At 41.2% G+C, this 12,581-nt stretch overlaps 1 protein-coding gene across 4 annotated transcripts in view; it reads right to left on the reverse strand.

Annotated features, from left to right (window-relative positions):
- The window catches only part of usp48 (ubiquitin specific peptidase 48), a 181,059-nt gene that overhangs the window by 132,052 nt on the left and 36,426 nt on the right, over window positions 1-12,581 (reverse strand). For all 4 annotated transcript variants that reach the window (XM_069919155.1, XM_069919151.1, XM_069919150.1 and 1 more), the window contains exons 4-5: window positions 6,171-6,298; window positions 3,669-3,793 (exon numbers count right to left, since the gene is read on the reverse strand). In XM_069919155.1, coding sequence (XP_069775256.1) covers window positions 3,669-3,793; window positions 6,171-6,298 — 253 coding nt within the window. The remainder of the gene's footprint in view (window positions 1-3,668; window positions 3,794-6,170; window positions 6,299-12,581) is intronic.

Below are 12,581 nucleotides of genomic sequence, written 5' to 3' on the forward strand. Positions count from 1 at the left end.
AGGAGTTTGCACATTCTCCTTGTGCCTGCCTGGGTGTTCCCCGGGGGCTTCTGGTTTCCTCCCACCGTTCAAAGCGTGTAGGTTAAGGTTAATTGGGTGTAAATTGGAATGCATGTATTCGTGGGCCAAAATGGCCTATTACTATGTCTAAATTTTAAAAAGACACAGGTCAAACAATTTTGTTTATATAGCAAAGATAAAAATACACAACCAACATTTCAAGCTTGAGCCTTTCATCAAGGTATGGAAAATTGTCAGCAGGCGCCCAAATTAAAAGGTAAAGGGCGGGGGGGGGGGGAAAGAAACATGAGGGGCGGACCATTGTTGTAAAGGCAGGAGGTAATAGATGTAGAAGGGAGGGATGGCACAGAATCAAGCAGTGGGAGGAGGGATGGCTAGGTGAATAGAGAGGGAAGGGGGTGGAGAGTTTAGGGAAAGAAGACAGGGGGGAAGGGAAGGGAGAGAAGAAACTGGAGAGCCAATGTTAATGCCATCTAGAGTGCCCAAACGATAAATCAGGTGTTGGTCCTCCAATTTATGGATGGTCTTGGAGGACATGGACAGAGATGTGAGTATTGGAGTGGGTTGCCGAAGTGAAATTGTTGGCCACTGGGAGGTCCCTACGGTCCCGGTCATTGGTACGGATAATTGGTGCGAAGATGCTCAATGAAGCGATCTCCAAGTCTGCACCCAGTCTCTCCGATGTAGAGGCGGCCACAAGACGAGCCCCTGATATAGTGAATCAATCCTGCAGATACACAAGTGAAGCATTGCTTCACTTGAAACGTCTGTTTGGGTCGCCAGACTGTGGAGAGGGAGGAGGTGTGGATGCAGCCAGAAGGGAAGGTGCTGGGCTAAAGAAGGCAGTTGGCATACTTTTGCAGTCAGGGAATTCAGTTCAGATTCAGGAATGTGAATTGATACAAATACACAGGATGTTGTTGAGATGGCACTTGGGAATATTATGCACAGTTTGATCTCCAAGCTCTTGGAGCAATAAGATGAAAAGGTACAGAAAAGATTAGCATAAATGTCTGAGGGACTGGCTAGTCTGAAATGCAAGATGTTGGGTGAACTGGGACTCTTTTCCCTGGAGCACAGTAAGCAAAGAGCAGGGTGGGGGAGGGGGTACTTTATTGAGGTTTATAAAACCACAAAGGGCAAAGATAACAAATAGTCATGGACCTTTTCTTCCAGAGGAGGGAAATCTAAAACTAGAGTTGAAAGAAGAAACATTTAAAAGGGACCCAAATTATCTCCACAAAAGATAGGTATATGGAATGAGCTCCCATACGAAGTAAAAGACAATTAGACTTGTACATGGACAGGAAACATTTAGAGAGATTTGGGCCATTGATAAGCAAACAGGTCTATCTTGGTCTCCAGAGACAAGTCAGACTGAAGGCTATTTCCAGACTATGACCAGCTTTAATGAGATAATCCCCATACACACCTTTCCCTCTCCTCTCAGCATTTCTTGTGACTACTTAGTCCCCCCCTTCTCGCTCCACGAACCACTCTCCCTCCCATGCAATACCTGTCCATTTGTCTTTTCCCATCCCATATTCAGAAACCCAAATCCTGTGCTTTTTTTTTCAAACTTGTATACTGTGTTCTGTGCTCACATTATGGTCTTCCCTTCAATGGAGAAACCAAAGAGAGACTGGGTGACTGTTTTGCAGAGTACTTGCATTCAGTCTGCAGAGCTCATCCCTCGTTTTCTGATCCCCGCCACATAAATTCTCTCTCCACACCCATTCTCATTTGTTTGTGGTCTCCTGTTCGGTTACAAAAAGACCTAACATAGCATCAGGAACAGCATCTCATCTGATACAAAAGGGGGAGAAAAATGAAGCAATTGCAGTAACTGAGAAGGAAAAATGGACACTAAAAAATACAACAAAAGCCAGAATATTCCAAACAAAAATGCAAGAAAGAGCAAAATATCGCTACAAGATTTTTAAAATTATAATAGACTGGTGGCCAAAAATAATGTGGAGACGCAAGATACTCCAGATTTCATTATCAGGAACAAAAAAATGTTGGAGGAACTCAGCAGATCAGGCAGCATCCGTGGGATCCTGCATCTGGGCTGAAAGAGTTAGCAAGTATAAAGAGGTGAGGTAAGAGTTGACAAGTATAGGTGAATCCAGGTGCAAAGAGGCTGATGGGAAGTCTTAAAGACAGATTTAGATCGGATCATTTTTAGTGTAAGAGCCAAATACTTTTTCCAAAAGTTAGTCTACCCACTACAAGGATGAGGATAGAAGACTGTATTTATGGGTGAACAAAACACCAAGTAAGTAGGGACAATGGAAACATCTAGAACTCAGGGTGCATTGAGAGGGTAAACGTGGAAAGGATGCTTCCTCTGGATTCTCGAACTAAAGGTCATCCTTTAAAAATCAGGGGTTATCCACTTAAAACAAAGATGAGATTAAACTTTATCTTTCATATAGTTTTTGCTCTTTGGAGTTCACTTTCTCAAAGGGCAATGGTAGAAGATGGTGAATATTTTTCAAGGCAGAAATAAAATAGTTAAGCAGGAGGTTTAAAGATTGTGATGGGGAAATGGGAATGCAAAATTCAAGTTATAATCAGCATTAATTATGGTGATCACGGTAAACTTGAGGGGCTGACAGTCTGGAATAGCTGACCATAGGTTTCTCTGAAGAGGTAAATTTAAAAAAGAATCTTCAAGAAGGAAAGAATTGGAGAGAGGTGAACTGCTTTGATATTCAGTTCCAGAGCCTTAGCATCTGTAGGTAATACAGGTTGATAGCAACAATGACAGCAGATAAGATGCCTAAAACCTGATGATTTTTACCTCAGGTCATTGAAAGAAACCATTAGCCTACCTACATGGAGGGTAGAAAATAGACCAGTTCAGTAGTGATCTTGAAAAAAAAATCATACACCAACACACATCAGATAGCCCTGAGGCTCAGCTTGTGTTTATATTCTACAGGAGCAGAGTGTGAAACAATAATCAGAAATAAAACGCTGCCATGTCACCAAAACAAATTTTAGGATTGAAGTATTTGAAATCAACTAACTCACTGGTCAAGAAAAAAATATACACTTCCATCAAAGTGTAGAAAATATGCAGATGCTGTGATTGTAGTGAAAACACAAAAATGCTGGAGGAGCTCAGCAGGTCACACAGCATCCATAAGAGGTAAAGATATATAACCAACATTACAGGCCTAACATTACAGGTATGCTAAAAACACAAAGATGCTGGAGGAACTCAGGAGGTGGCAGAAACACAGAAATGCTAGAGGAATTGTTTTTTTGCCACTTTCTTGAAGCATTTACCCTTGCCACTATATCTTTACTGATATGAAGTCCTGGCCTTCAGTGCATTCTGTGTGGAGTTTGCACATTCTCTCTGGGACCACAAAGCTATCTTCTAAGCACTCTAGTTTCCTCCCACCTCTCAAAGGATGCATGGCTTGGTAGGTTCACTGAAATTTGTTGGTGAATAGCAAGATCTGGAAGGGGTTGAGGTGTAGTCACAAGGAAAAATTACTGAAAAGATTGGTTGTTCATATACCAGCTCAAAGACCAAATGGCCTCCATGTCATAAGAAAATATAGAAATATATACATTAGCATGAAATATTCAGAACCACACCCAAGTTAAGCAAAAGGTTCTTATTCACTTACACAGTGACATATGCATACTGTCCACAGAACTGCTTCTGAATAATATTCTGTACATCTGGATTGTTCTGTTTAGATAATGTGTCTTCTAATAATGACATAAAAAGTTTGGAAAATTCTTGGGCATCCTGTAAACATAATTATAATAGATTAAAACATTTAGCACAAGACAAAAAAATGTTTTCTGAGCCACTGCAGGTCTGTCCCCAGGTTTATGAATGCCCAAATTATGGACACCACAATACATGACAAACTCCCATAATATTAAATTCAAAAATCCATCAGATTTCTTCCAATGAATGACAGAACTAGTTTGTTCTCTACCTCCATTTTTAGTGATTGTTCTTTCTTATCAGTCTTGTGTGCTTTGGATGCAATTAATTGCAATGCAACAGAGATATGGTAAACCTATCAAGTGATGTGTGTTCATGGACAAAATTGAGTTATGAATGTCTGTTAAAAAAGGATTTTATCTGGGGATAGCCTGCATGTGTATAATATATTCCAGACCAGAGTGAATTCTTCTGTTCAGTGTAAAATAATGAAAAACACAATACCATCAATATATGACACATCACAATCCAATAAACTAAAATAGAAATTGCTAAAGATAGATCTGGTTGCAGATACAGGAAAAGTTGAACAGAAATTGATTTAATAATGTTGTGATTAATTGAATATATTTCAAATTTCTAATCCACATTTATGGTCCCATTGAAAACTGGATCGAGTCCTCTGGTTCGAGGAAGTTATGATACTGAACTCTTATGCAATGGTCCAAAGATAAAAGTTTACAAGTTCATATCCCACCACTGCAGCTATGAAATTTGCATTTAAGCCTTAAATAGATCAGGAATAAAGCTCGTATCAATAAAGGTAATCACGAAACAATTGAATTGGTTCACTAATGTCCTTCAGGGAAAGAAAGCTGCCATCTTTATCTGCATCGCATATAGGCAGCAAGGCAACAGACACCTTCTTTCTTTGGCTTGGCTTCGCGGACGAAGATTTATGGAGGGGGTAAATGTCCACGTCAGCTGCAGGCTCGTTTGTGGCTGACAAGTCCGATGCGGGACAGGCAGACACGGTTGCAGCAGTTGCAGGGGAAAATTGGTTGGTTGGGGTTGGGTATTGGGTTTTTCCTCCTTTGTCTTTTGTCAGTGAGGTGGGCTCTGCGGTCTTTTTCAAAGGAGGTTGCTGCCGCCGAACTGTGAGGCGCCAAGATGTACAGTTTGAGGCGATATCAGCCCACTGGTGGTGGTCAATGTGACAGGCACCAAGAGATTTCTTTAGGCAGTCCTTGTACCTCTTCTTTGGTGTACCTCTGTCACGGTGGCCAGTGGAGAGCTCGCAATATAACACGATCTTGGGAAGGCGATGGTCCTCCATTCTGGAGACGTGACCCACCCAGCACAGCTGGATCTTCAGCAGCGTGGACTCGATGCTGTCAGCCTCTGCCATCTCGAGTACTTCGATGTTAGGGATGAAGTCGCTACAATGAATGTTGAGGATGGAGTGGAGACAACGCTGGGGGAAGCGTTCTAGGAGCCGTAGGTGATGCCGGTAGAGGACCCATGATTCGGAGCCGAACAGGAGTGTGGGTATGACAACGGCTCTGTATACGCTTATCTTTGTGAGGTTTTTCAGTTGGTTGTTTTTCCAGACTCTTTTGTGTAGTCTTCCAAAGGCGTTATTTGCCTTGGCGAGTCTGTTGTCTATCTCGTTGTCGATCCTTGCATCTGATGAAATGGTGCAGTCGAGATAGGTAAACTGCCCTAAGAAACAGCCTAACAAAACCACTTAGTAATTAGCAGCAGGCAATAAATGAACATTGCATGGATAAATGAAAAACAAATTTCCTTGAATTTAGTTCACTATTTTACTTGAATTGAAGAGAGGCAATGCCTTCACAAATAACCATAAATTCATCTTCCAGAAATGTTAAATAAATTGCTTTAACTTTTCACAAAAACCTAAAGCTCACTCATTACCAAGGTGGAGGTCAAGAATATCTCTGAGAATCAGTGCCATTTTAGTGGATTGGTGGGGAGATGTACGTCGAGTTACTGATGGAACATTCTTAACTCCATCCTCTGGGCTCGAGTAGCCTTTTACCTTTAAGCAGAACCTCAAATCTTTTTCAAATTACCTCTCAGATGCTGACAAATATACGTGTAAATGAAGTTTTCCAGCATTTGTTTGTTTTGTTCATGCGCAAGGTGGTTGAATTATCTTTTGGCATTTTTTTGTTCGTTCTGCACCAGAATGATATTTATGTTCTCGCAGTATTCAACACAGATCCCTGATCCAAGCATGAACAATCTCTTCACTGTAATCCTGCTCAGAAAATTACAGCTACCATAAAAACTATCACTAACAAAAAAAGGTTCATTATTTTGTCTAATCAGGAACAGGATTAACTAGAGTCTTTATTAATAATCTGGATATCATAAAAATCTATGGACGACATCATATCAAACTTTATCTAGATTCACTTTTACTTGCCTGCTGCTGTCCAGTATCCAGCCCCAGTGCTTTCACAAATCCAGAAGGATCAATATATCGTCTGTTGCTACTTTGCAGCAAAGCAAACAAGTATTGAAGATGCTCGCAGATGGATTGTGGTTCAAACTCTGAAGTGAAACACACAGAATGTTAACGTTAAATAACTTAGAAAATAATTGCTTGTTTGTGATACAATTCTTATTGCATGCAATAGATCTTCAAAGCCAGTATATAGAGAAATCCACTTTTGCTGTAACATAAGCGGCAAAATCTTGCTCAACAGTTCAGCTATGCTGAATCTGAACATTTTCATTGATTGGACAAACTCGCTTGAGTTTAGACTTGACTGATTTTTGGAATCTGGGCATCACTGCCAAGACTAGCAATTATTGATAATTCCCAATTGCCCTTGAGAACGTGGTGATGAACCATCTTCCTATATTGTTCTCCTCTAGTTAAAAAAATCAGTCATGCAGGAAAAAACAAATTCTTCGGCTTATCACGTCCACAACAATCATCTAGTACAGGTACAAATATGCACTAATTATATTCATCAGCACTTGGACCATTATCACTGATATCTTGGAGGATCAATTACTTGTCTTTAATTTCTTAATGTCGTGAGAGTACCTGCCTCCTGAGACTGTGTGCATTCTAGAAAGAGTGCACACGCCCACAAAGCCTCCAAGTCCTCCGACCTCACTGCTGACCAAGAAAGAATCCCGTCCACGCGACCATTGCCATAATAATGCTGCAACGATTCCCCTGCCCCTCCAAAACCCTGCTCTGAATTCACACACCAGCAACCCCCACCAACTCCACCGGCCACCCCCCCCCCCCCCGCCCACCCCCAACACACCGCTCCTGGCCACTCCGCAACAATAAACTACCAACAGGACCAAAACCACCCCTGCCTGCACCAGCGAAGTAGTGGTGCAACTGAGCAAATGCAGCAACATTTCACCCTTGAGGTGAAAAAAAAACTTCCTCAAATCTCCTTGTTTAGAAAAGCTCAGATTCCAAGCCTCATATAATTTTATATAGCTGTTGCAGTCTCTTTCTCTCCAAGGAAAGCAAATCCAGTCTCTCATTATAACTGGAACACTCCAACCCGCAACAGATCCTGGTAAATCTCCTTTGTATTCACTCTAGTGCAATAGTGTGGTGATTGGAACTGTACATCGTACTCCAGTTGTGGGCTAATCAATATTTTATGAATCTCTGCCTTTCCAATTCAAATTAATTCAGTCCCTCAGTACTTTTTCCAATAATTTCCCTACCATTAACACTAAAGCCTATTATTGTAAAAACTCAATGTTAGAGAAACTCAGCTCGTCAAACAGTGTCACTTTATGTAGCAAAGATAAAGATACACAACTAACATTTCAGGCTTAAACCCTTCATCAAGGTGTGAAAAAATGTTGGCAGGTGCCTGAACAAAATGGTGGGGGAGAGGCGCTTCTACCTTTTTTTGGGTGCTTGCGAAGATTTTTTTTCAAACCTTGAAGGGATCAAGCCCAAAACATTGGTTATGTATCTTTATCTTAATGTAAAGTCCACTGTTTGACATGCTGAGCTTCTCATTGTGTTTTTACTTCAACCACGGTGTCTGCAGACTTTTGTGTTTTACCAAAGCCTGCAATCTCTAATGCCCTTTGTGAATAGGTCTGTGGATAGCAATATTTATTTCAGAACCCCAACAGTCTCCTCCCTGGCCTCCCTCAGCAGCCCACGATACATCTTAGAAGATCTTTAGGATTTATCTATTTTAAGCCGAGTATAAATGATAAAGTATCTTTTTATTCATAAAATATCATCGATCCCCTAATGAAATTTCCAACTACAATGTCTATGTAAAGTATTCATCAAAGACCTCACCTGTGCCCTCTGGCACAGGTGCAAACCAGGTGCAAACCGGACAGCACGGACTCGTGTGCTAAAATGTTACCGTGATGTATGTCTAAATGTATCAATTTAAATTTAAAAGGATTGCCAACATTTCAAGTTGCAAGCTTATAATAGGGTCTGACTTATGGTCTTGATCTGAAATGTCAATCACACTTTTGCCTCCAAATGCTGCTTGACCCACTGATTTCCTCTCGCTTTGTTTTAATTGTGCAGTCCTGTCTAATAACATCGATGTTGGTCTTCCCATGATTTAGGATCTTAATGCCCTGACCATTCTTATCCCTTTTCATAACTGCAGTAAAACCCATTATCCGGAATTCAGGCAACCAGCAGCCTCAATCGGAAAATAAATAGGTTTGAAAAACAAAAACAGAAGTTTAAAATGGGCGCAGTTTGCCATTAGTATGCAAATCAAGCATCACGTGGTCTCAAGCAACCGAAAAATTCACTTATCCAGCACCTATCAATCCCCATAGATGTCAGATAGACCAGCGTTTTAACTGAACCTTCAAATTTACATAATTATGGTCACTCTCTCCAAAATGCTCTCCCTCCAATCACTTGCTCAGCTCAATTTCTTAGGATTAGATTCAATACTACCCTATTGTTTGCTGGGGCAATTTCTTGAGCCAGAGGGAGGTGTATCTATGGAATTCTTTGCCACAGATGGCTGTGGAGGCCAAGTCATTGGGTGGATTTAAAGTGGAAGTTGAGAGGTTCTTGATTAGAAAGGATATCAAAGGTTATGGGAAGTAGGCAGGAAAATGATAGGAACAGTATATCAGCCATTTGAATGGGCCAAATGGCCTAATTCTGCTCCTAACTCTTATGGTCTAATTATCCACATACACTCAAAGAGCTCTTCTAGATATATTTTAAAAGTTCCATCCCACTATGACTTTCTCACTAAAGCAATTCCAGTTAGTATAGTGAATTGTAATTTTCAACTACTAATAACCACATTAATCTTGAATCTCTCTGCAATTTTCCATATACCTTCTGTCTGATAAATGTTAGAAGGGCTCTAAGCATATGGTCAGCAAAGTAAATCAGCCTCTTTTGTTCACAAGCTCTGGCTGTTAAACAAATAATATATTCCCACATGCCGATCAACTCTCTGAATTCATCTTCCTTACCAATCAGTCTCCTTGCACTTTAAATCTGACATCCCTTTTCTGATCCATGTCTGCTCTACCCACTGTACTAATGTAGCTTTCCTTCCATATTCATCAACACCACCCCACGACTATACATCGATGCTTCAAATTACTCCCGCAGTTCTAATGGGTAGGATAGTACACCCCACAACTGTACATCGATGCTTCAAAGTACTCCCGCAGTTCTAATGGGTAGGATAGTACACCCCACAACTGTACATCTACGCTTCAAAGTACTCCCGCAGTTCTAATGGGTAGGATAGTACACCCCACAACTGTACATCTACGCTTCAAAGTACTCCCGCAGTTCTAATGGGTAGGATAGTACACCCCACAACTGTACATCGATGCTTCAAAGTACTCCCGCAGTTCTAATGGGTAGGATAGTACACCCCACAACTGTACATCTACGCTTCAAAGTACTCCCGCAGTTCTAATGGGTAGGATAGTACACAGTTTGGACCCAATGACAATGAAAGACAGTGAGTGGTGAATTCTCTAAAAGTAACTCACTCATTATCGAGTGATCATAGCTTTAGAAAAATAATAAACTTTTACTCCTGTGGGTATGAAATAAGCCCCCCCCCCCCAAAACAAATGCTCCTCACTATCATTTCACAGTAGGCTTCTGATTATCCAAGATGTTTGGCACCAGACCTTTATCGGTTATCCGGATTTTTCAGATAACTGAGAAATGGCTTTAAGCAGCCCAGTAGCATCAGCAGAATTCTTGTTTCCGTGGTTAAACAAGCATGAAATAATATTTAATTCTTACCAAAAAAACCTTGATCTCTAATTACAAAATAAGATAAATGCAGCAACAAACACGAGAATTTCAGCTCGACAGATTTCTCCAATGTTTCCTCCAGTGTCACCTGCCTCATTAACAATGGTGTCTGTCTTAGTAGTCTATACACTGACATGATTTCTTGTTCTGTTACGAATGCACGCTGCTGTAGTCCATCACACATTTTCACCAGGTCTTCTATAGGCACTTTTTCTGCAGTGTTGACTGAGCTCTCTTTATCGCACTCACCTTCATGCAGGACAATTTCAGCTATTTCCCCATCGATCAGTAAATGGGTAAGAAGCGTTACGTTTTCAATATCCTCCTCTTCCAGCTTACTCACAGACTCTGAAGGTCTATTTGCATATGTAAGGAGATCAGACATTTTCTTCTTCCCCAACACACAGAATCCTTCAAAAATCACCATCATCTTCTTCATCAAGGAAGACAGTCGCCAGGCCAGAGACTGTGCCGGGCATGTACAACTGTGTCTTTAGTCACTTTGTTCCAACTACTGGCAGCAGCGTAAATGGCATCCCTCATGGTAAACTCCTTTGGGAAACCCGCCACACCCAACCCTCTGTTCACTGCTGAGTGCAAGTTGTTCAAGAAAGTGTTTTTATATTCACTCTTCATCGATCGAAGGATACCTTGGTCACATGGCTGAATTAAGGAAGGCACATGACACAAACATTTTTTGTTGAGACTTTCAGCTGGAGGGATGAGTAGTTGTTGAGGAATTTTTAAAATCTTGCAGTTGCCATCCAGTCCAGCTTCCCTGTAGTGAGCACGACCCGCTGCCACAAAATGTTTGTTCAACCCATCAGGAAAGATATCCCTGGCAACCCATGCCTTTGTATTAGCATAATAACGGACCGGTAAGAAAGTCACTCCTTTAAAACAACAAGGATGCAAGCTTTTCCCCATCAGAGTCAGCTTACACATACACGTGCCTGCTGCATTAACACATTCCAGCACAGTTACTCTGTCCTTAGCATCCTTAATTCCTGTCGGGGCTGTCTCATCAGCTGCAGCCAGTCCTCTCCTGGGGTAAAATTCCCAAAAGAGTGATATTTCATTGGCATTACAGACTTGTTCTGGCATCAGATTTTCATCAGTGATGATCTTGGCAAACTCATCAATGAATTTCTCCACTGCTTTGTGATCAGCAGGTGCTTTCTTGCCACTCATCTTTAACCATTTTAATGCCATGTATTTTCTTAAATCTGCTCAACCAGCTCCTTTCAATTTTTAGTTCATCACGGTAGAGCTCTGCTTGTTTCATGATCCGCAAACCATTAAGTGGCATGTGTTGACTGTGGTGCTGTCGGATCCACTCTCTCAATACATGCTCCAGTTCTTCATTTTTAACTTTATGCAGTGTTTTTTCTATCTTTCATCACTTTCAAGATAGAGAGTCAACAGGTTATCCTTCTGTTTCCTCAGGTCATAGATTGTGGTTGTTCCAACACCGTACTCCTCCGTTAGACATTTCACACTTGCACTACTCTCCAGTTCCACCAGCAGCTTGACTTTCTGATCTATAGACAGACATAAGCGCTTCCTCTTGAGCCAGAGGGAGGTGTATCTATGGAATTCTTTGCCACAGATGGCTGTGGAGGCCAAGTCATTGGGTGGATTTAAAGTGGAAGTTGAGAGGTTCTTGATTAGAAAGGATATCAAAGGTTATGGGAAGTAGGCAGGAAAATGATAGGAACAGTATATCAGCCATTTGAATGGGCCAAATGGCCTAATTCTGCTCCTAACTCTTATGGTCTAATTATCCACATACACTCAAAGAGCTCTTCTAGATATATTTTAAAAGTTCCATCCCACTATGACTTTCTCACTAAAGCAATTCCAGTTAGTATAGTGAATTGTAATTTTCAACTACTAATAACCACATTAATCTTGAATCTCTCTGCAATTTTCCATATACCTTCTGTCTGATAAATGTTAGAAGGGCTCTAAGCATATGGTCAGCAAAGTAAATCAGCCTCTTTTGTTCACAAGCTCTGGCTGTTAAACAAATAATATATTCCCACATGCCGATCAACTCTCTGAATTCATCTTCCTTACCAATCAGTCTCCTTGCACTTTAAATCTGACATCCCTTTTCTGATCCATGTCTGCTCTACCCACTGTACTAATGTAGCTTTCCTTCCATATTCATCAACACCACCCCACGACTATACATCGATGCTTCAAATTACTCCCGCAGTTCTAATGGGTAGGATAGTACACCCCACAACTGTACATCGATGCTTCAAAGTACTCCCGCAGTTCTAATGGGTAGGATAGTACACCCCACAACTGTACATCTACGCTTCAAAGTACTCCCGCAGTTCTAATGGGTAGGATAGTACACCCCCTCAACCGTGCTATCTGCAGACCTTTTTGGCACTGCAGCTATATCTCCGAACAGTACACAAGAGCGCCGTTGGATTAAAAATGGCACTAACGGTGCATCAGAATCCTACTTGAGCACGTCGGGTGAAAAAAATTTCAACTTGTGATGTCACATCGCCCCCGAAATTTTTTTTAGGCGGACTGAGAATT

Source organism: Narcine bancroftii, chromosome 2, assembly GCF_036971445.1.
Source record: "Narcine bancroftii isolate sNarBan1 chromosome 2, sNarBan1.hap1, whole genome shotgun sequence".
Taxonomy (NCBI): domain Eukaryota; kingdom Metazoa; phylum Chordata; class Chondrichthyes; order Torpediniformes; family Narcinidae; genus Narcine; species Narcine bancroftii.